Source organism: Ranitomeya imitator, chromosome 6 (assembly GCF_032444005.1).
Source record: "Ranitomeya imitator isolate aRanImi1 chromosome 6, aRanImi1.pri, whole genome shotgun sequence".
In the NCBI taxonomy this organism is placed as follows: Eukaryota; Metazoa; Chordata; class Amphibia; order Anura; family Dendrobatidae; genus Ranitomeya; species Ranitomeya imitator.
The window spans coordinates 537,343,101-537,365,780 of NC_091287.1; the positions used below are offsets into that span (position 1 = coordinate 537,343,101).

The window sequence follows — 22,680 nt, forward strand, 5'->3', positions numbered from 1 at the left end:
GTCACCCTGAGTCATTATTTCGTGGTCACTTTACCTCACGAACCCCCAAAAAATGGAATAAAAAAAAATCCAAAAGTCACACGGACACCAAAACGGTGCCAGTAAGAGCCGGCCCTGGTTTCACTCATTACATTATTCTTTATTAACCTCAGAGATATTTCCACTTTCACAGCTCCTAGGATAATAAATCAGACTTCGGGTCTCCGGAAACATGGCGGCCACTCCAGTAAGTGCAGACAGACTGATACGTCCGGTGTAATTACAAGGTTTCCCCCTTCCTAGAGAAGTCACATACCAACACTCGTTTCTATGGCATAACATTGCCAGCAGCCAATCAGATCGGGTCTTTTATGTGCAGCAGATGCAGGGACTGTTGTAAGCCGCACTGTGATTGGTGGAAAACTCCTGTCAGTCTGGTAATTGGCTGGGAGCTGTATGCGGTAGGCGTGTCCAGGGAAGTGTTGCTTGTGGCGTTTATCTCCTGATATCCGCAGAGGTTCCGGGACTTGTCGTGTGTGGACGGTGTAGAAAGCGGCGGAGGCCTCAGAGCGGCACCGGGCGGGTACGTCATATATCCGGGCGGGAGGGAGCCCGGTCTGTGCGGCGATATGAGCGGTGTCATGTGAATGGGAGGAGGGAAAATATCTGTACATGTAACATACAGTAGAGAGTGACGTATCCAGTGTGTGTGTGTGTATGTATATATATATATATATATATATCTAGTGTGACGTGTCTATGACATACAAGTGTCAGCAATGTGACATCAGCAGGAAATGTGCACATAGAATGCACCAGCTCAATAGGGGTCCGCTGCCTAACACGGGTCCGGCAGGAGGCGCCCAAGGCGGGGTCCGGCGGGAGGTGCGTAGCACAGGGGTCGGGGTGGAAGCACATGTGGGTCCAGAGGGAGATGCCCAACACAGGGGTCTGGCGGGAGGTGTTCAGCGCAGGAGTGTGGGTGGAAGCGCATGTGGGTCCAACGGGAGATGCCCAACACAGGGGTCTGGCAGGAGGTGTGCAGCGCAGGGGTCTGGATGGAAGCACATGTGGGTCCAACGGGAGGTGCCCAACACAGGGGTCTGGCGGGAGGTGCGTAGCACAGGGGTCAGGGTGGAAGCGCATGTGGGTCCAGCGGGAGGTGCCCAACACAGGGGTCTGGCAGGAGGTGTGCAGCGCAGGAGTCTGGGTGGAAGCGCATGTGGTTCCAACGGGAGGTGCCCAACACAGGGGTCTGGCGGGAGTTGTGCAGCGCAGGGGTCTGGGTTGGAGCGCATGTGGGTCCAACGGGAGGTGCCCAACACAGGGGTCTGGCGGGAGTTGTGCAGTGCAGGGGTCTGGGTGGAAGCGCATGTGGGTCCAACGGGAGGTGCCCAACACAGGGGTCTGGCGGGAGGTGTGCAGCGCAGGGGTCTGGCTGGAAGCGCATGTGGGTCCAACGGGAGGTGCCCAACACAGGGGTCTGGTGGGAGGTGTGCAGCACAGGGGTCTGGGTGGAAGCGCATGTGGGTCCAACGGGAGGTACCCAACACGGGTCCGGCAGGAGGTGCGTAGCACAGGGGTCGGGGTGGAAGCACATGTGGGTCCAGAGAGGTGCCCAACACAGGGGTCTGGCGGGAGGTGCCCAACACAGGGGTCCGGCGGGAGGTGTGCAGCGCAGGGGTCTGGGTGAAAGCGCAAGTGGGTCCAACGGGAGGTGCCCAACACAGGGGTCTGGCGGGAAGTGTGCAGCGCAGGGGTCTGGGTGGAAGCGCATGTGGGTCCAACGGGATGTGCCCAACACTCGGGTCTGGCGAGAGGTACGTAGCACAGGGTCGGGGTGGAAGCACATGTGGGTCCAGAGGGAGGTGCCCAACACCGGGGTCTGGGTGGAAGCGCAAGTGGATCCAACGGGAGGTGCCCAACACAGGGGTCCGGCGGGAGGTGTGCAGCGCAGGGGTCTGGGTGAAAGCGCAAGTGGGTCCAACGGGAGGTGCCCAACACAGGGGTCCGGCGGGAGGTGTGCAGCGCAGGAGTGTGGGTGGAAGCGCATGTGGGTCCAACGGGAGGTGCCCAACACAGGGGTCCGGCGGGAGGTGTGCAGCGCAGGAGTGTGGGTGGAAGCGCATGTGGGTCCAACGGGAGGTACCCAACACAGGGGTCCGGCGGGAGGTGTGCAGCGCAGGAGTGTGGGTGGAAGCGCATGTGGGTCCAACGGGAGGTACCCAACACAGGGGTCCGGCGGGAGGTCCACACATAATGTATGTGAATACCTGATGTATATTCTGGACATCACATATGGACCTCGGGGACCGGGTGCCCCATATATGAGCCACATTAGTGCATATCTACTGCATGTGTGGAAAAAAAGTCAGATAAATTCTGGTATCACTGCTGAGACCCCCTTCTGTGACCTGGTCGGGGACCCGGTGTCTGCCGCTGTCGCAGAGGTGAAGTCCTCGCACCTGCAGATCTTTTAATTTTGTGGGAGCAAAGAAAACTTGCAGACCCCACTGACTTGGCAATTTTCTGAGCTCCCATAGAAACAAGTGATGAGATCTGCACCGATGCGACTGATCAGACGTTTCTAGCATCCTGTCACTATTTCTTAAACATCCCAGGTGGAACATCCCCTGTGTAAGGGGTTAATCCGGTACCTCTCGCTTCTACATCTGGAGGTGAGCCCCGCTGCTTTTTCGGCCTCCATTTTCGCCTGGCGTATCGTGGAAATGTCTTTTTGTAATTCATAAGACATCTGTGCTATACCTGGCATGCGGCTGTCCAATGCTACATGCGCCTTTCACCTCCTGATGCAGATTCACTATTGCCTAGATTTAAAATTCAGCAGCACAGAGTATTTCAGCAATGCCGTATATTCACTTCTTTGCTTCATTTTAGGTTTCAAGCCTCCTTATCTCCTGGAACAGAATCAGAGATATAAGATGACTGGAGGTATGACTATATCCTTATTATAATTTGCAGCCTGGTAAACTCACTCGTCCACATTGGAGGCCCTGTTTTTTGTTTTGTTGGGGTAGAGGGCTCCTCGCACTGCAGAGCAGAAATAGCCATTTGCCCTGCATGTCAGGAAAGGAGCCGAGTCTCCACGGTGCATGACAGTATAGCTGAGAAGATTACTAATGCAGGGGAAGTAGCAAGGTACTTACATTACATCAGCTTCCAGAGGGGGAAGGAGACAGATTTTGTCCAGATTTCTGAAGATTTCTTTATAACTGCTGCCTAGGATCGATGAAGGAAAACATTACCCATGGTTTCACTACGGATATTTGTGCATTGTAAATCGACATGCAGTAATGCATTGATATATGGTTGGAAGGACAAAAAGATGAACAAGTGTAGCTTCCCAAATATACAACTGTCGATCATTGTAATATAAGAAAAGTGAATAAATAGCTAAAACAGATCGATATTAGCGATCTCCTTACTTATAAGGACACATGCCGTAAAGTTGTGGTATCTGTTGGGCAAAAAATGTTAGAATTTCTACACATAGTGTGTGTCTGTCTATCTATCTGTCTCTATATATTTATTTATTTTTAATTAAACCTTCACATGTTCTAAAAAGAAATATTCACCGATATTCTAAGCAGCTATGTATTACCCGGAGCTGATGCTTCAGACGCTGCAGAGGTTCAATTTACAATAATTATAAGTTTTGCTATAAAAGTGTTTCCATGACTTAAAGGGGCTGCACACTAACTGGAAAGTCACTGCTGTTCATTGCTGGAAAGTGTTATGTACTGTGACCGCTGCAGCCAGTCAGTAGAGACAGTGGCGACGTAGCCGGAACAGGTAAGTACAGTACGTGTGTTTTTTTTGTTTTGTTTTTTCATTGAATGTGAGTAAATTCTTCATCAGAGAGATCAATAGTCTGTGTCTGACTTCTGTGAGCGCTGCACCTTCCCTGATCTTCCTGGCACCATATGGCGACACTGGATTTACTTATTCCCTTAAGAGGATTAAATAACCCGTATCCTTGTATACAGGCAGCAATTTGTAATACGGACTCCATTGTCGGTGCCAATCAGGAGCCTGGTACACAGCATGTATATAATATAGCATTCCTGCCACTATTGGATCCAGCGATCACATGATCACCAGGTCCCCTATTGCCAGATGAGCTCTACCAGCGAGTGTTTTTTTTTCCCCCCTGTAACTAGGCCCCTATTTATGCCCCAATTACAGTGGAAACATTTTACTAAAAAAAAAACTTTAAAGAAAGGAAATATGTAAATATATATATAAAAGTAAATTAAAAAAAGAAATAAAGAATCCACACCAATACATGGCATGGCTGTCCATAATTCGAAACATTGAAATACTTACAGATCACTGTCTTCTAGAGAGGGTGCGTATCAAGTATGAGGACCCAGTCCAGCGGCTTTGTCAGTGATTTGTGGCTGAAAGACAGAAGTCCTAAAAAAACAAAACCGCCTCTGACATAACAGCATGCACTACTGTGAGCATGCCTTCTGACAAGAGGCGATTCTCAGGACTCCTGTCCAGTGGTCACAGATTACCGACGTGGCTACTGGACGGATATCTCCAGTTTACAGCCTGGCTCCGGTGCTCTTCTGGATCACGTGATCTTAGTTTGGACAAGACAGCATGGCATTGCAGCCTATTCTTTTTTTGTGATGCAACACATTTCCCTGCCTGTTTTTAAGCAATGTTCTACCTCAAAGAAAGAATTAGCTGTGATCCCATGCTGTCTTGTCTGTATAATCTCTTGTGATCCCCTGCTGCCCTGTCTGTATAATCTCATGTGACCCTGTTCAGTCCTGTCTGTATACTCTTATGTGATCCCATACTGTCCTCTCTGTATACTCTGTTGGGATCCCATGCTGTAATGTCTGTATCCTCTCTTGTGATCCCCTGCTGTCCTGTCTGTATAGTCTTGTGATCCCATGCTGAAATGTCTGTATACTCTCATGTGATCCCATGCTATCCTGTCTGTATATTCTCTTGTGATCCTACACTCTCATGTGCTCCTGTTCTGTCCTGTCTGTATACTCTCATGTGCTCCTGTTCTGTCCTGTCTGTATACTCTCATGTGATCCCATGCTGTCCTGTCTGTATACTCTCATGTGATCCCATGCTGTCCTGTCTGTATACTCTCATGTGATCCCATGCTGTCCTGTCTGTATACTCTCATGTGATCCCATGCTGTCCTGTCTGTATACTCTCATGTGACCCCATGCTGTCCTGTCTGTATACTCTCATGTGATCCCATGCTGTCCTGTCTGTATACTCTCATGTGATCCCATGCTGTCCTGTCTATATACTCTCATGTGATCCCATGCTGTCCTGTCTGTATACTCTCATGTGATCCCATGCTGTCCTGTCTGTATACTCTCATGTGATCCCATGCTGTCCTGTCTGTATACTCTCATGTGATCCCATGCTGTCCTGTCTGTATACTCTCATGTGACCCCATGCTGTCCTGTCTGTATACTCTCATGTGATCCCATGCTGTCCTGTCTGTATACTCTCATGTGATCCCATGCTGTCCTGTCTGTATACTCTCATGTGATCCCATGCTGTCCTGTCTGTATACTCTCATGTGATCCCATGCTGTCCTGTCTGTATACTCTCATGTGACCCCATGCTGTCCTGTCTGTATACTCTCATGTGATCCCATGCTGTCCTGTCTGTATACTCTCATGTGATCCCATGCTGTCCTGTCTGTATACTCTCATGTGATCCCATGCTGTCCTGTCTGTATACTCTCATGTGATCCCATGCTGTCCTGTCTGTATAATCTCGTGATCCCCTGCTTTCCTGACTGTATACTCTCATGTGATCCCATGCTGTCCTGTCTGTATAATCTTTTGCTTCCTCCCCTGCCCAGGATGTGGTATGATCAGATTATGTTCCTCCACACAAAGCCTTTAAAAAAGAAAATGAGCAAAAACCCTGCTGTAACTAAATAAGTAAAAAGCAAAAGTGCATTTAAATAACACAGGGTTCTTAGTAATACTGTTTTTGATCAAAAATAACATAAAAACCAACCCACCGTCAACAAGGTAACTCTGATCGAGACGGTCCTACGCTGTCTTAACATTAGAAGCCTTACCATGTGTCAGAGTTGACCTCAGTGTGTGAATAAGGGCAGACAAAAGGACCAAGTCCCAACCTGTGGACACCAGTCTGGGGAAGCCTTTAAATGTAATTTCCAGCTCAGGAGAGGGAGGCCACACCCCGGCTTGCACATGATTGAAAAATACAAAGAAAAAAACACAAAAATTGAGCTTGGTTTAAGTTGGTGTACATGCAACACATAAACACATGTTCACATTGGCCATAAAAAACGTACAAAATCTACAAGAAACAAAATGAGCAAAAACCCTGCGTTTAAATAACACATTATCCTGCACAGTCAGACACAGCAAAAATATTTGCTACATATGTGGAAGTAGAATAAAAGTAAAACATTACCTCTTTAAGACTTCAGCTTTAAAACTGAAGATATAAATGAATGCAGCCTAAAAGGGACCGGACAGGTTCTGAATCTGAACTATCAGATTTTCTGTATTATTGGACAATCATTGCAAAGCATATCTTCCTTCTAAGGTTGCAGCTTATTGGTGACCTGGAGTCACCTCTGGTTCCAAGTAAAAAAACTTCAGCGTTGACATAACTCAGCCTGTACAATGTTTCCCGATGGGAGAGATTGGTGGAAACAACCTTGCAAAAATTGAAAGAAAAAAAAAAACAACCGTAGGGAAAAATAAAGGTACAATGATCTAAAGTGGTGTAAATACGCTCAGTTATGGGGTCAATTCTCCTTCATCATTTTTACTGTCAAAGTGGCACTGCTGTACAGGGAGCTGCTCCGTTCACATGCATAGGGCTGTGTTGCACTTCCCCACACTGCAGATAGATGGCAGCGCTGCTGTGGAGGGGAAAAAATGCTGCTGCCCCTGTTCTTTTGCAAGGTCCTGACAATCAGACCCCTTCTGATCAGTATAATACCATTATGTTTAATGTTGGGGGATCTCCTTTAGGTTAGTCACACACAACGTATAGAAAATCGGTCCGTTTTACACGGATGAGAATCGCAGAAATGTTCCCTGAACACTGATCCGTATGTCATCCGTGTGCGGTGCGAGGAGGCGATTTTCTCTCATGTAAGCATCCGTGTGACATCCGTATGGCGAGATGTTTTTCGCCGGCTTGCAAAATGGACATATAATGGATCCATGGGCTCAAATATTCATGAACACATATATATATACAGTTAAGTCCATATATATTTGGACAGAGACAACATTTTTCTAATTTTGGTTATAGACATTACCACAATGAATTTTAAACAAAACAATTCAGATGCAGTTGAAGTTCAGACTTTCAGCTTTCATTAGAGGGTATCCACATTAAAATTGGATGAAGGGTTTAGGAGTTTCAGCTCCTTAACATGTGCCACCCTGTTTTTAAAGGGACCAAAAGTAATTGGACAATTGACTCCAAGGCTATTTCATGGACAGGTGTGGGCAATCCCTTCGTTAGGTCAATCTCAATTAAGCAGATAAAAGGCCTGGAGTTGATTTGATGTGTGGTGCTACATTTGGAAGGTTTTGCTGTGAAGTAAACATGCGGTCAAAGGAGCTCTCCATGCAGGTGAAACAAGCCATCCTTATCCCCTTCCCGCCGCGGCCCTTTTTCGTTTTTGTGTTTTCGTTTTTCGCTCCCCTCCTTCCCAGAGACATAACTTTTTTTTATTTTTCTGTCAATATGGCCATGTGAGGGCTTATTTTTTGAGGGACGAGTTGTACTTTTGAACGACACCATTGGTTTTACCACGTCTTGTACTAGAAAACGGGGAAAAAATTCCGAGTGCGATGAAATTGCAAAAAAAAAAGTGCAATCCCACACTTGTTTTTTGATTGGCTTTTTTGCTAGCTTCACCAAATGCTAAAACTGACCTGCCATTATGATTCTCCAGGTCAGTACGGGTTCATAAACATAAGGATGAATGACCTCGGGGAGATCAAAACATCCAACACCGCGGAGACACCATCACGTGTTTCTCACCGCAGTGATCCAGAACACTGCCCCCATCCCTTATGGGAAATAAGCAAATGCATGTAGAAAAGCGGCGGAGACACCATCACGTGTTTCTCAACGCAAGCAATAAATGGCCAGGTCCTTCACCGGGAACGAGTTCATAGACACCTAACATGTCTAGGTTAGGTCCTGCCACGACAGAATTAAGAGGTTCTGCAGCAGGTGACAAAGTATATCGTCATCCGTCATTTCTGGTATTTCCTCGCGCCCCTTGTTACCTGGCTCCATCCACTAAATATTGCGGGGTAAGACCGAGGTTAATGGGATCTAACTGTTCTAAATGAGCGGCTGATCCGCAGCCGAGGCTCGTCGTCGTGTGCGGCCACTAATTCACTTCCAAACGTCACTTTTACTTTGGCTCAGTGGATGGAGGCCGACTAAGGCGAGCGGCGGCGGCGGGTTTTACTTAAGGAAAGCTTACACTGCGGATTCCGCAGACGCTGAGTTAACATGTTGTGTGCCATAAAATTGTACAAATGACCCCTGCTTCATATCAGTGGGGACGTTCCGTCTGTTATCATTTGTGTCGCTGCATACAAAAGCCATAAATAATGGTACTTTATTTTTTTTTTTTGGTCAGTGTAGCTTAATTTTTTTTAAACATCAAATTTAACTTGAAAAAAAAATGATTTGGGGTTTTTATTCCTGCCTGCATTTTTAAGTTTTCTAATAACCTCTATATTCATAAATCATTTTTAATCTCCCGTTCTTCATTTTTATTAATACTTTTTATATTAACTTTCATAGGTAAACCGTTAGAACAAAACCTTCTTGTTTTCACGTAATTTGGCTTCTAATTGCCACTCATCAAGGCGTGAAATGCGAAATTCGCTATTAAAGGGAATCTATCGCCTCCCTAGATTATTATTTTTTTTTTTAACAAATTATAACCAAACAATATTCTTATTTTTTTTTTCTATCTTTATTTTGCAATTGAAAAAAATAAAATATTTATGATATATCTACATAGTCTTTTAATCCTCTTTGACCACCGTTATTTGCAGTTAACCCCTCCGTTTTTTTTTTTAATTTGCCAATAATAATTGATAATTTTTTTTCCGTGTTTAAAAGCCAAGCGTAGTGTTAAATATAAAGCAATACAGCATAAAGCATCATAAATTGAATGTAAGCAACAAACCGGAGTTACAGGCGCCGCCTGGATAAAGTTAACATATTTATTCCAAATGGAGGAACCCGGGACTGACTGTGGAAATGTGCCACGGTCACAATGTCACTGGTGGCTTTTGCCCTTTAAAGGGAATTTGACCACTACCGGACCACCAGCAGCATGTGTCAGACCCCGGCTGTATCCTTTCAACGATGTATGTTTTACCCTAAAAAGTTGCAGTGATAAACATACATTTAAGAGCCATCCAGGGCTCTGCCGCACAAGTGACTAGTCCAGGAGGCCGGTCCTTGGCGACTTTTGTGTGCGCAAAAGAAGAGGCGTCACTCAGAGCCACTTGGGACCGGCCTCTTGGACTAGTCCCCCATGTATCTTTTATAGGAATGTTTGTTTTTTTCTGAAACGCCGCAGCATATCTGGCTGAAATGATACAGCCAGTGTCTTGATACTTGCTGCTCTGTGTGAACACAGCCCGACAGTGCCCAGAGTCTAGAGCGAGAGGACTTGGCTGGTGACTCTATTAAAATTGGAGTAAAGATTTACAATTCCCATATGATATTCAATGACCCTGAAAGTCTATAAAAACTTTAAGCCATATTACCAAAAAACATAAATATGCCTTTTTTTGTGTGTGTGCAGAAATTCAGCTACATTTAAAGGGGGTATCCATGACTTACTTTGGCCTATTTTTAGGATTGGTCATCGGGACGTGATCAGTGTGGGTGTGACACATGGTACCCCCACCAATCGGCTGTTGCCGCACCGCCCGCTGTCAGAATTCTCTTGTCTTGCCAGCAACTGCTAGTGGTCATGTGGCCACAAGATGCGATTTCCATGATTCTGGCCACATAAAGCCTAGAGGTGCTCGGCCGCACTCAACTCACTTACATTGCTCTCAACAGTATTGAGGAGAATCCTGACAGCGTGCGGTATCAGAAGACCGGACAATCCCTTTAAGTTAGACTTTGAAGGCCCTCCCCCGGTCCGTGAATTGCTGTCAGTACAAGGACCACAGCACAGAGATCAGTGCAACCTCCGTAATTGTTCTGCAGGAAAATGGCGCTCTAATGAGCCGCGTGTTACGATACGATACACTTTATTGATCCCGTGGGAAATTATGGTATCACAGCAGCACAACTTAAATCATAAAAATCATAAAGGAATTACATAGTTGACATGACAGTGGAGTTGACAGAAGAACATTATACATTAGAATAGGACATACACAACGAGTGAACTGAAATGTAGAGAAATAAGTAGACATTCACCTTGGTGGTTTAACCCTAATGTTATTGTTGTACATCCCCATGGCAGTTGGCACAAACAATTTCCTATATTTTTCCTTCTTACACCTCAGAAGTATTAGCCGGTTGCTGAAGGTGCTCTTCTGTCTCATGAATAGCTCATATAGTGGATGTGCATTATTGTTCATAATCGCCATACACTTTCTCAGAGTTCTTTTCTCCACTACCTCCCCAAGAGAGTCCAGCTTGCAGCCCACAGCAGAACTTGCCTTCTTAATAATCTTATTCAGCTTATTAGCATCAGAGGCCCGCACACTACTACCCCAGCACGTGATTGCAAAAAAGATGGCACTTGCCACTACAGATTGGTAGAACATTTCTAACATTTTGCTGCACACATTAAAAGGCCTCAGTTTCCTTAGGAAATACAATCTGCTCATCCCCTTCTTGTAGACAAACTCTGAGTGGCATCTCCAGTCCAGTTTGCTATCCAAATGGACCCCCAAATATTTGTAACTCTCCACCTGCTCGACCTCCTGACCAGCAATAGTGATCGGTAAGCATTCCATCTTTATCCTGCTATAGTTGGCCACCAACTCCTTGGTTTTCTTAACATTTAGCTGCAGATAGTTACCATTGCACCAATCCACGAAATTCGACACCACCCTTCTGTATTCCTCATCCCCCTGATCTCCCCTAATGCATCCCACAACCACAGAGTCATCCGAAAATTTTTGAAGGTGGCAAAGTTCAGATTTATACTGAAAGTCTGAAGTATACAGTGTGAATAGAAAGGGTGCAAGCACCGTTCCCTGGGGGGCACCTACACTGCTCAATAATCTGCTTGACACAACTGCTCCCATCTGTACAAACTGTGGCCGATCTGATAGGTAGTCAGTTATCCAATTTCTCATCCCCTCCTCCACCTTCATATCAGTCATCTTTTTGTGTAGTAAAAGTGGCTGCAGGGAGTTAAATGCACTCGAGAAATCGAAGAACATCGCTCGCACCGTGGTTCCATCAATCTCCAGAAATGAATGTACCCTATGTAACAGAGAAAGGATAGCATCATCCACCCCCAATCTATGTCGGTAAGCAAACTGAAGGGGATCGATAAAAGCATTGACCCTCGGTCTTAAGTGAGCAAGCACTAATCTTTCCAAGGCCTTCATAGCGTGAGATGTTAAGGCTACAGGACGATAGTCATTTAGGGTTGCAGGAGAAGAAGTCTTGGGTACCGGCACCAGACAGGAAGTTTTCCATAACACTGGTACCCTCTGTGTTTGTAGACTTCCATTAAATAGGCGTGCAAAGACAGTACACAGCTGGTCTGCATAAACTTTAAGGACACGTGAGCTGAGTCCATCTGGTCCTGCAGCTTTACCAATGTTAAGTGACTTAAACTGCCTCCTCACATCATTTTCGGATACTCTAAATTTAGTCTGCTCATCCTCCAATATTGATGTTGCAGAATTTGCACCCAGCTCCCATCCACTATCAGTTGGCATTACACATGTACTGCTAAATCTATTGAAATACTCATTCATCTCATTCGCCTTGTCCATTGTTCCTGGATCATTTTCAGGCCTCAGCTTAAGCCCAGTCAGTAATTTCATTCCTGACCAAACCTCTCTGGTATTATTGTGGGACAGTTTCTTTTCAAGTTTAATTCTGAAGGCTTCCTGGGCCTCCTTTATTTTATGCTTCAATTCATGCTGTATCATTTTAATTTCCTCTTTGTCACCTAGTTTAAATGCCTTTTTTTTCCTGTTGAGCAAATGCTTCAATTCCTTTGTTATCCATGGCTTGTTGTTTGCAAAACACCTAATCTTTTTAGTCGGCACCTTTTTAGTCGGCTTTGTTGGTCAGCGTTATTTGACTTTGAAATTTTACTTTTTTTTTTTTTGTTTGTTTATTTTTTTTTGGGTAGAAGACTTTCATTGCTGTCAGCCTTGTGGCCTTGTATGTTATAGACGCTTAAGCCTTTTAAATTTGCCTGTCCTAATTTGCAGAAGATTACCAACGCTTTTGATTTTTTTTTCTTTTCTTTCACTAGTGAAAGTGTTGCCTAACTAATTTTCAGATACATGAAGTGCCAGTATTCTCAAATAATGTGATAATTAGAAAAGCTGCCAAGATGCTAGGAGGAAAGCTCGTTAGTGCATAGCAGCTATTGTGCAAAAATCAGTCTATTCTGAGCTATTCCAACAAGTGTTTGGTAAAAACATGCATGTTCCTGGGATACAGGATTGTCTCCTGTATCATATATACGGTTATGCCTCTTGTATGACCCAAGACAGTTATATTCTTCTGCATAGGTAGCAGTATTCTAGTAGTATTATTTTTGTACATAGGGGCAGTATTATAGTAGTTATATTCTTGTACATAGGGGCATTATTATAGTAGTTATATTCTTGTACATAGGGGCAGTATTATAGTAGTTATATTCTTGTATATAGGAGCAGTATTATAGTAGTTATATTCCTGTACATAGGGGCAGTATTATAGTAGTTATATTCTTGTACATAGCAGCAGTATTATAATAGTTATATTCTTGTACATAGGAGCAGTATTATAGTAGTTATATTCTTGTACATAGGGGCTGTATTATAGTAGTTATATTCTTGTACATAGGAGCAGTATTATAGTAGTTATATTCTGGTACATAGAGGCTGTATTATAGTAGTTATATTCTTGTACATAGGGGCTGTATTATAGTAGTTATATTCTTGTATATAGGAGCAGTATTATAGTAGTTATATTCCTGTACATAGGGGCAGTATTATAGTAGTTATATTCTTGTACATAGCAGCAGTATTATAATAGTTATATTCTTGTACATAGGAGCAGTATTATAGCAGTTATATTCTTGTACATCGGAGCAGTATTATAGTAGTTATATTCTGGTAAATAGAGGCAGTATTATAGTAGTTATATTCCTGTACATAGGGGCAGTATTATAGTAGTTATATTCCTGTACATAGGGGACAGTATTATAGTAGTTATATTCCTGTACATAGGGGACAGTATTATAGTAGTTATATTCTTGTACATAGGGGCTGTATTATAGTAGTTATATTCTTGTACATAGGGGCAGCATTATAGTAGTTATATTCTTGTACATAGGAGCAGTATTACAGTAGTTATATTCTTGTACATAGGAGCAGTATTATAGTAGTTATATTCTTGTACATAGGAGCAGTATTATAGTAGTTATATTGTTGTACATAGGAGCAGTATTATAGTAGTTATATTCTTGTACATAGGAGCAGTATTATAGTAGTTATATTCTTGTACATAGGGGCTGTATTATAGTAGTTATATTCTTGTACATAGGAGCAGTATTATAGTAGTTATATTCTTGTACATAGGGGCTGTATTATAGTAGTTATATTCTTGTACATAGGAGCAGTATTATAGTAGTTATATTCTGGTAAATAGAGGCAGTATTATAGTAGTTATATTCCTGTACATAGGAGCAGTATTATAGTAGTTATATTCTTGTACATAGGGGTAGTATTATAGTAGTTAAATTCTTGTACATAGGGGTAGTATTATAGTAGTTATATTCTTGTATATAGGAGCAGTATTATAGTAGTTATATTCTTGTACATAGGAGCAGTATTATAGTAGTTATATTCTTGTACATAGGAGCAGTATTATAGTAGTTATATTCTTGTACATAGGAGCAGTATTATAGTAGTTATATTCTTGTACATAGGAGCAGTATTATAGTAGTTATATTCTTGTACATAGGGGCAGTATTATAGTAGTTATATTCTTGTATATAGGAGCAGTATTATAGTAGTTATATTCTTGTACATAGGAGCAGTATTATAGTAGTTATATTCTTGTACATAGGAGCAGTATTATAGTAGTTATATTCTTGTACATAGGGGCAGTATTATAGTAGTTATATTCTTGTATATAGGAGCAGTATTATAGTAGTTATATTCTTGTACATAGGGGCAGTATTATAGTAGTTATATTCTTGTACATAGGAGCAGTATTATAGTAGTTATATTCTTGTACATAGGGGCAGTATTATAGTAGTTATATTCTTGTACATAGGAGCAGTATTATAGTAGTTATATTCTTGTACATAGGGGTAGTATTATAGTAGTTACAGTGGGGAAAAAAGCATTTAGTCAGCCACCAGTTGTGCTATTCTCCCACTTTGACTATGTGCACACGTCCGGAATTGCCATAGAAATTTTCTTGGCAATTTCGCAACTATGCCTCGTGTAGAACGCATGCGGAATTGTCATGCGTTTTCCCGCTAAACATTAGCGTTTTACAAGCGTAATTAGCTTGCAGAATGCTAGCGTTTTCCAAGTGATCTGTTGGATCGCTTGGAATACTGATTGACAGGTTGGTCACACTTGTCAAACATAGTGTTTGATAAGTGTGACCAACTTTTTACTATTGATGCTGCGTATGCAACATCAATAGTAAAAAGATCTAGTGTTAAAAATAATTTTAAAAATAATCGTGGTATTCTCACCTTCCGGTGTCCCTCGCAGCCTTCCCACTCCTCGCGATGCTTCCGTTCCTTATAATGCCTCGCAGCAATTACCCCAGATGATGTAGCGGTCTCGCGAGACCGCTACGTCATCACAGGTCATTGCTGCAAAGCATCACTGGAAACAGAAGCATCGCGAGGAGCAGGAAGGCTGCGAGGGATGCTGGAAGGTGAGAATATCACGATTTATTATTTTAATTCTTTTTTTTTTTAACAATTATGTGGTTCCCAGGGCCTGGAGGAGAGTCTCCTCTCCTCCACCCTGGGTACCAACTGCGCATGATCCGCTTACTTCCCGCATGGTGGGCATTAGGGTTGAGCGACCTTGACTCTTTTAGGGTCGAGCCGGGTTTCGCGAAACCCGGCTATCTCAAGAGTCGAGTGAAATCGGCCGATTATGGCGAAAAGTCGAGGATCGACCGAAACACGAAACCCAATGCAAAGCCAATGGGAATTTTTTTTTTTTTTTTTCCTCTCTCTCTCTCTCTCTCTCCCTCTCCCTCTCCCTCTCCCTCTCCCTCTCCCTCTCCCTCTCCCTCTCCCTCTCCCTCTCCCTCTCCCTCTCCCTCTCCCTCTCCCTCTCCCTCTCCCTCTCCCTCTCCCTCTCCCTCTCCCTCTCCCTCTCCCCATCCCTCTCCCCCTCCCCCTCCCCCTCCCCCTCCCTCCCCCTCCCTCTCTCTCTCTCTCTCTCTCTCTCTCTCTCTCTCTCTCTCTCTCTCTCTCCCTCTCTCCCTCTCCCTCTCCCTCTCCCTCCCCCTCCCCCTCCCCCTCCCTCTCCCTCTCCCTCTCTCTCTCTCTCTCTCTCTCTCTCCCCCTCCCCCTCCCCCTCTCTCCCTCTCTCCCTCTCTCTCTCTCTCTCTCTCTCTCTCTCTCTCTCTCTCTCCGTCCGTAACTGAACTGAAAAGCTGGTGTTACACAGTGCAAATCGCTACAGCGCACAAGCGACAACATGGCGATAGGCGTCCACGCCCCTAAGACCTATGTCATCACTCTGCCCACGCCCCTTCATTGGCTGAAAAAAATGGCGCCAAGCGCGTCATACGAAACGCGACTTTAGCGCGAAAGTCGCGTACCGCATGGCCGACCCCACACAGGGATCGGGTCGGGTTTCATGAAACCCGACTTTGCCAAAAGTCGGCGACTTTTGAAAATGAACGATCCGTTTCGCTCAACCCTAGTGGGCATAGCCACATGCGGAAAGTAAGCAGATCAATGCAAATAAATCCCTATCTAAGGACCCTAAAAATTAACTTTTATTAATCAATTTAAAATGGAAAAAAAGACTTAAAATTTAGCCCTAATCATGTCCACTGGCAGTATTCAGGGGTAAGAGATCAGGTGCGGCCGCTACCTATAACCCATCTAATCCCCCTACCAATGCACATCCCTGATGAGCCTCAATCCCTGATGAAGCCAGTATAGCTGGTGAAACATGTAGGGGAGGCTTTAGGAGCAATTTTAATAGCATTATCGGTGCATGTGTAGGGGGATTAGATGGGTTGTAGGTAGCAGCTGTACCTGATCCCCTTACCCCTGAATATTGCCAGTGGACATGATTAGGGAGGGCTATGAGCAAATTTATGAGATGAATTCTGTTACTAGAACGCTCTTGGCCCAGCATAAGCACACTGATGGTGTGGAATTTCCATTTTAAATTGATTAATAAAAGTTATTTTTTAGGGTCCTTAGTTAGGGATTTATTTGCCTTTTGCAATCTGTGAATTATTATATTACCCTACACTGACCTGTATAGACAGCATATGGTTGTTGGTAACAAATCCAGAAAATCACCTTGTCTGATTTGGCAAGATTTATTTAGCAAATTGTGGTGGAAAATAAGTATTTAGTCACCTAAAAACATGCAAGATTTCTGGCTCTCACAGATCTGTAACTTCTTCTTTAAGAGGCTCCTCTGTCCTCCACTCATTGCCTGTAGTAATGGCACCTGTTTGAACTTATCAGTATAAAAGACACCTGTCCACAACCTCAAACAGTCACACTCCAAACTCCACTATGGTGAAGACCAAAGAGCTGTAGGACACCAGAAACACAATTGTAGCCCTGCACAGTCTGCTGGGAAGACTGAATCTGCAATAGACAAGCAGCTTGGTGTGATGAAATCAACTGTGGAAACAATAATAAGAAAATGGAAGACATACAAGACCTCTGATAATCTCCTTTCATTCTGGGGCTCCATGCAAGATCTCACCCTGTGGGGTCAAATTGATCACAAGAATGGTGATCAAAAATCCCATTACCACACAGGGGGGGACCTAGTGAATGACCTGCATAGAGCGGGGACCACCATAACAAAGGCTACCATCAATAACGTACTACACTGCTATAGCCTCAGATCCTGCAGTGCCAGACGTGTCCCCCCTGCTTAAGGCAGTACATGCCGGGCCCATCTGAAGTTGGCTAGAGAGCATTTGGATTATCCAGAAGAGTATTAGGAGAATGTCATAAGGTCTGATGAAGCTAAAGTAGAACTGTTTGGTAGAAACAAAACTCATCGTGTTTGGAGGAGAGAGAATGCTGAGTTGCATCCATCAAACACCATACCTACTGTTAACCATGGGTGTGGCAACATTATGCTTTGGGGCTGTTTCTCTGCAAAGTGACCAGGACAACTGATCCGTGTACATGAAAGAATGAATGGGGCCATGTATCATGAGATTTTGAGTGCAAACCTCATTCCATGAGCAAGGGCATTGAAGATGAAACATGGATGGGTCTTTCAGCATGATAATGATCACAAGCACACCACCAGGGCAACGAAGTAGTGGCTTCGTAAGAAGCATATGGAGGTCCTGAGGGTCATTTGGATGTTTTGGGTTGTCATGATTTAAAAAGAGAAAACATAGTAGTTTGACAATAAATGGCTTCACCCAACCACTATCCATGAGTGGAGAAAAAGTTTTGGTGTTATCATTCATATTCTCTGAAAAAAAGGCCAAGAAAGCAAAAATTCTGCCTGGGTATGTAAACTTTTGAGCACAACTGTATTCTTGTACATATGAGCAGTATTATAGTAGTTATAGTCTTGTACATAGGAGCAGTATTATAGTAGTTATATTCTTGTACATAGGAGCAGTATTATAGTAGCTATATTCTTGTACATAGGAGCAGTATTATAGTAGTTATATTCTTGTACATAGGAGCAGTATTATAGTAGTTATATTCTTGTACATAGGAGCAGTATTATAGTAGTTATATTCTTGTACACAGCGGCAGTATTATAGTAGTTATATTCTTGTACATAGGGGCAGTATTATAGTAGTTATAGTCTTGTACATAGGAGCAGTATTATAGTAGTTATAGTCTTGTACATAGGAGCAGTATTATAGTAGTTATAGTCTTGTACATAGGAGCAGTATTATAGTAGTTGTATATTGGGGCTGTATTATAGTAGTTAAATTGTTGTATATCAGGAAGTACACTGCTCCAAAAAATAAATACCACATACTAGATACCACTGAATGAAATATTCCAGTTACAAATCTTTATTAATTACATAGTGGAATGCGTTGAGAACAATAAAACATAAAAATGATTAACGAATAAAGCAGAAAAAAGAAAAATATGCAGCACTTACCCTTCTTTTGCTGTGTATTCGTGCTCTTTATTGGAATAAAATATTCATACATCCATTAGGACATCAGGTATACAGGAGGGTGCGGGAGTGGAGAGAGGACGACGGCCGTTTCACACGATAAGTGCTTCGACGGGTCCAGGTGAATAAAAATGATTAATGTAAATCAAAATTAATATCTCCTGGAGGTTTGAACTTGGAATGATACTCAAAATCAAACTGGAAAATCAAATTACAGGCTGATCCAACTTAAGTGGAAATGCCTCAAGGCAAGGAAATGATGCTCAGTAGTGTGTGGCCTCCACGCGCCTGTACGACCCCCCCTCATAAACACCTGGGCATGCTCCTGAAGAGGCGGCGGATATTCTCACGGATTTCTTCCAAGACCTGGATCAAAAAGCATCAGTCAGCTCCTGGACATTCTGTGGTGCTAAGTGGCATTGGTGGATGGAACGAGACATGATGTCCCAGATGTACTCGATTTGGGAACAAGCAGGCGAGTCCATAACATTAATACCTTTACCATGCAGGAACTGCTGACACACTTCAGCCACATACGGCCTAGCATTATCAAGCATCAAATGGAACCCAGGGCCCTCTGCACCTGCATATGGTCTCACAATGGGTCTGGGGATCTCATCTCAGTACCTAATGGCAGTCAGGGTACCTCTGCCGAGCACATGGAGAGCTGTGCTTCACTCCAGAGAAATGCCACCCCACACCATTGCTGACCCACTACCAAAATCATCATGCTGGAGGATGTTGCAGGCAGCAGAATGTTCTCCACAGTGTCTCCAGACTGTTCTCATTCGTGAAGAGCACATGCTGCCAATGTTGAATCTGCCAAGCTTGGTGTTCTTTGACAAATGCCAATTGCTCAGCATGGTGTTGGATTGTAAGCACAACATCCACTTGGGAACGACGGGCCCTCATACCACCTTCATGGAGCCTGTTTCTGATAGTTTGAGCAAACAACTGGCTAAGACGATGGTGCAGACAACAAGGATTCGGATTCCTGGACCACGGTGTGAATTACTTGTACGATGGACTCCTCGCCAGAGACGGACTACACCTCAACAAACCTGGGAAACACACATTCGCCAGAAGACTCGCTACACTCATCAGGAGGGCGTTAAACTAGAAGAAGAGGGGACGGGAAGAAAAACATTAGACTCGAACAAAGACGACCCAGGAAAACATATTCAGAAGGGAGGTAAGAACATTTCTAAAACAATCCACAGCGAGGAGATTGGAACAAAACAAAATCCTCTAAACTGCATGCTCGCAAACGCCAGAAGCCTGACAAACAAGATGGAAGAACTAGAAGCAGAAATATCTACAGGTAACTTTGACATAGTGGGAATAACCGAGACATGGTTAGATGAAAGCTATGACTGGGCAGTTAACTTACAGGGTTACAGTCTGTTTAGAAAGGATCGTAAAAATCGGAGAGGAGGAGGGGTTTGTCTCTATGTAAAGTCTTGTCTAAAGTCCACTTTAAGGGAGGATATTAGCGAAGGAAATGAGGATGTCGAGTCCATATGGGTCGAAATTCATGGAGGGAAAAATGGTAACAAAATTCTCATTGGGGTCTGTTACAAACCCCCAAATATAACAGAAACCATGGAAAGTCTACTTCTAAAGCAGATAGATGAAGCTGCAACCCATAATGAGGTCCTGGTTATGGGGGACTTTAACTACCCGGATATTAACTGGGAAACAGAAACCTGTGAAACCCATAAAGGCAACAGGTTTCTGCTAATAACCAAGAAAAATTATCTTTCACAATTGGTGCAGAATCCAACCAGAGGAGCAGCACTTTTAGACCTAATACTATCTAATAGACCTGACAGAATAACAAATCTGCAGGTGGTCGGGCACCAAGGAAATAGCGACCACAATATTGTGCAGTTTCACCTGTCTTTCACTAGGGGGACTTGTCAGGGAGTCACGAAAACACTGAACTTTAGGAAGGCAAAGTTTGACCAGCTTAGAGATGCCCTTAATCTGGTAGACTGGGACAATATCCTCAGAACTAATAATACAGATAATAAATGGGAAATGTTTAAGAACATCCTAAATAGGCAGTGTAAGCGGTTTATACCTTGTGGGAATAAAAGGACTAGAAATAGGAAAAACCCAATGTGGCTAAACAAAGAAGTAAGACAGGCAATTAACAGTAAAAAGAAAGCATTTGCACTACTAAAGCAGGATGGCACCATTGAAGCTCTAAAAAACTATAGGGAGAAAAATACTTTATCTAAAAAACTAATTAAAGCTGCCAAAAAGGAAACAGAGAAGCACATTGCTAAGGAGAGTAAAACTAATCCCAAACTGTTCTTCAACTATATCAATAGTAAAAGAATAAAAACTGAAAATGTAGGCCCCTTAAAAAATAGTGAGGAAAGAATGGTTGTAGATGACGAGGAAAAAGCTAACATATTAAACACCTTCTTCTCCACGGTATTCACGGTGGAAAATGAAATGCTAGGTGAAATCCCAAGAAACAATGAAAACCCTATATTAAGGGTCACCAATCTAACCCAAGAAGAGGTGCGAAATCGGCTAAATAAGATTAACATAGATAAATCTCCGGGTCCGGATGGCATACACCCACGAGTACTAAGAGAACTAAGTAATGTAATAGATAAACCATTATTTCTTATTTTTAGGGACTCTATAGCGACAGGGTCTGTTCCGCAGGACTGGCGCATAGCAAATGTGGTGCCAATATTCAAAAAGGGCTGTAAAAGTGAACCTGGAAATTATAGGCCAGTAAGTCTAACCTCTATTGTTGGTAAAATATTTGAAGGGTTTCTGAGGGATGTTATTCTGGATTATCTCAATGAGAATAACTGTTTAACTCCATATCAGCATGGGTTTATGAGAAATCGCTCCTGTCAAACCAATCTAATCAGTTTTTATGAAGAGGTAAGCTATAGACTGGACCACGGTGAGTCATTGGACGTGGTATATCTCGATTTTTCCAAAGCGTTTGATACCGTGCCGCACAAGAGGTTGGTACACAAAATGAGAATGCTTGGTCTGGGGGAAATTGTGTGTAAATGGGTTAGTAACTGGCTTAGTGATAGAAAGCAGAGGGTGGTTATAAATGGTATAGTCTCTAACTGGGTCGCTGTGACCAGTGGGGTACCGCAGGGGTCAGTATTGGGACCTGTTCTCTTCAACATATTCATTAATGATCTGGTAGAAGGTTTACACAGTAAAATATCGATATTTGCAGATGATACAAAACTATGTAAAGCAGTTAATACAAGAGAAGATAGTATTCTGCTACAGATGGATCTGGATAAGTTGGAAACTTGGGCTGAAAGGTGGCAGATGAGGTTTAACAATGATAAATGTAAGGTTATACACATGGGAAGAAGGAATCAATATCACCATTACACACTGAACGGGAAACCACTGGGTAAATCTGACAGGGAGAAGGACTTGGGGATCCTAGTTAATGATAAACTTACCTGGAGCAGCCAGTGCCAGGCAGCAGCTGCCAAGGCAAACAGGATCATGGGGTGCATTAAAAGAGGTCTGGATACACATGATGAGAGCATTACAGGTCCTTCTCAAAAAATTAGCATATAGTGTTAAATTTCATTATTTACCATAATGTAATGATTACAATTAAGCTTTCATATATTATAGATTCATTATCCACCAACTGAAATTTGTCAGGTCCTTTATTGTTTTAATACTGATGATTTTGGCATACAACTCCTGATAACCCAAAAAACCTGTCTCAATAAATTAGCATATCAATAAAAGGTTCTCTAAACGACCTATTACCCTAATCTTCTGAATCAACTAATTAACTCTAAACACATGCAAAAGATACCTGAGGCTTTTATAAACTCCCTGCCTGGTTCATTACTCAAAACCCCCATCATGGGTAAGACTAGCGACCTGACAGATGTCAAGAAGGCCATCATTGACACCCTCAAGCAAGAGGGTAAGACCCAGAAAGAAATTTCTCAACAAATAGGCTGTTCCCAGAGTGCTGTATCAAGGCACCTCAATGGTAAGTCTGTTGGAAGGAAACAATGTGGCAGAAAACGCTGTACAACGAGAAGAGGAGACCGGACCCTGAGGAAGATTGTGGAGAAGGACCGAT

At 43.3% G+C, this 22,680-nt stretch overlaps 1 protein-coding gene across 1 annotated transcript in view; it reads left to right on the forward strand.

The window, feature by feature from the left end:
* Positions 1-448: 448 nt before the first annotated feature.
* EFR3A (EFR3 homolog A) overlaps positions 449-22,680 on the forward strand; it is a 176,867-nt gene continuing 154,635 nt past the window's right edge. The window contains exons 1-2 of the mRNA XM_069731930.1: positions 449-562; positions 2,878-2,931. Coding sequence (XP_069588031.1) covers positions 2,922-2,931 — 10 coding nt within the window. The 5' untranslated portion in view covers positions 449-562; positions 2,878-2,921. The remainder of the gene's footprint in view (positions 563-2,877; positions 2,932-22,680) is intronic.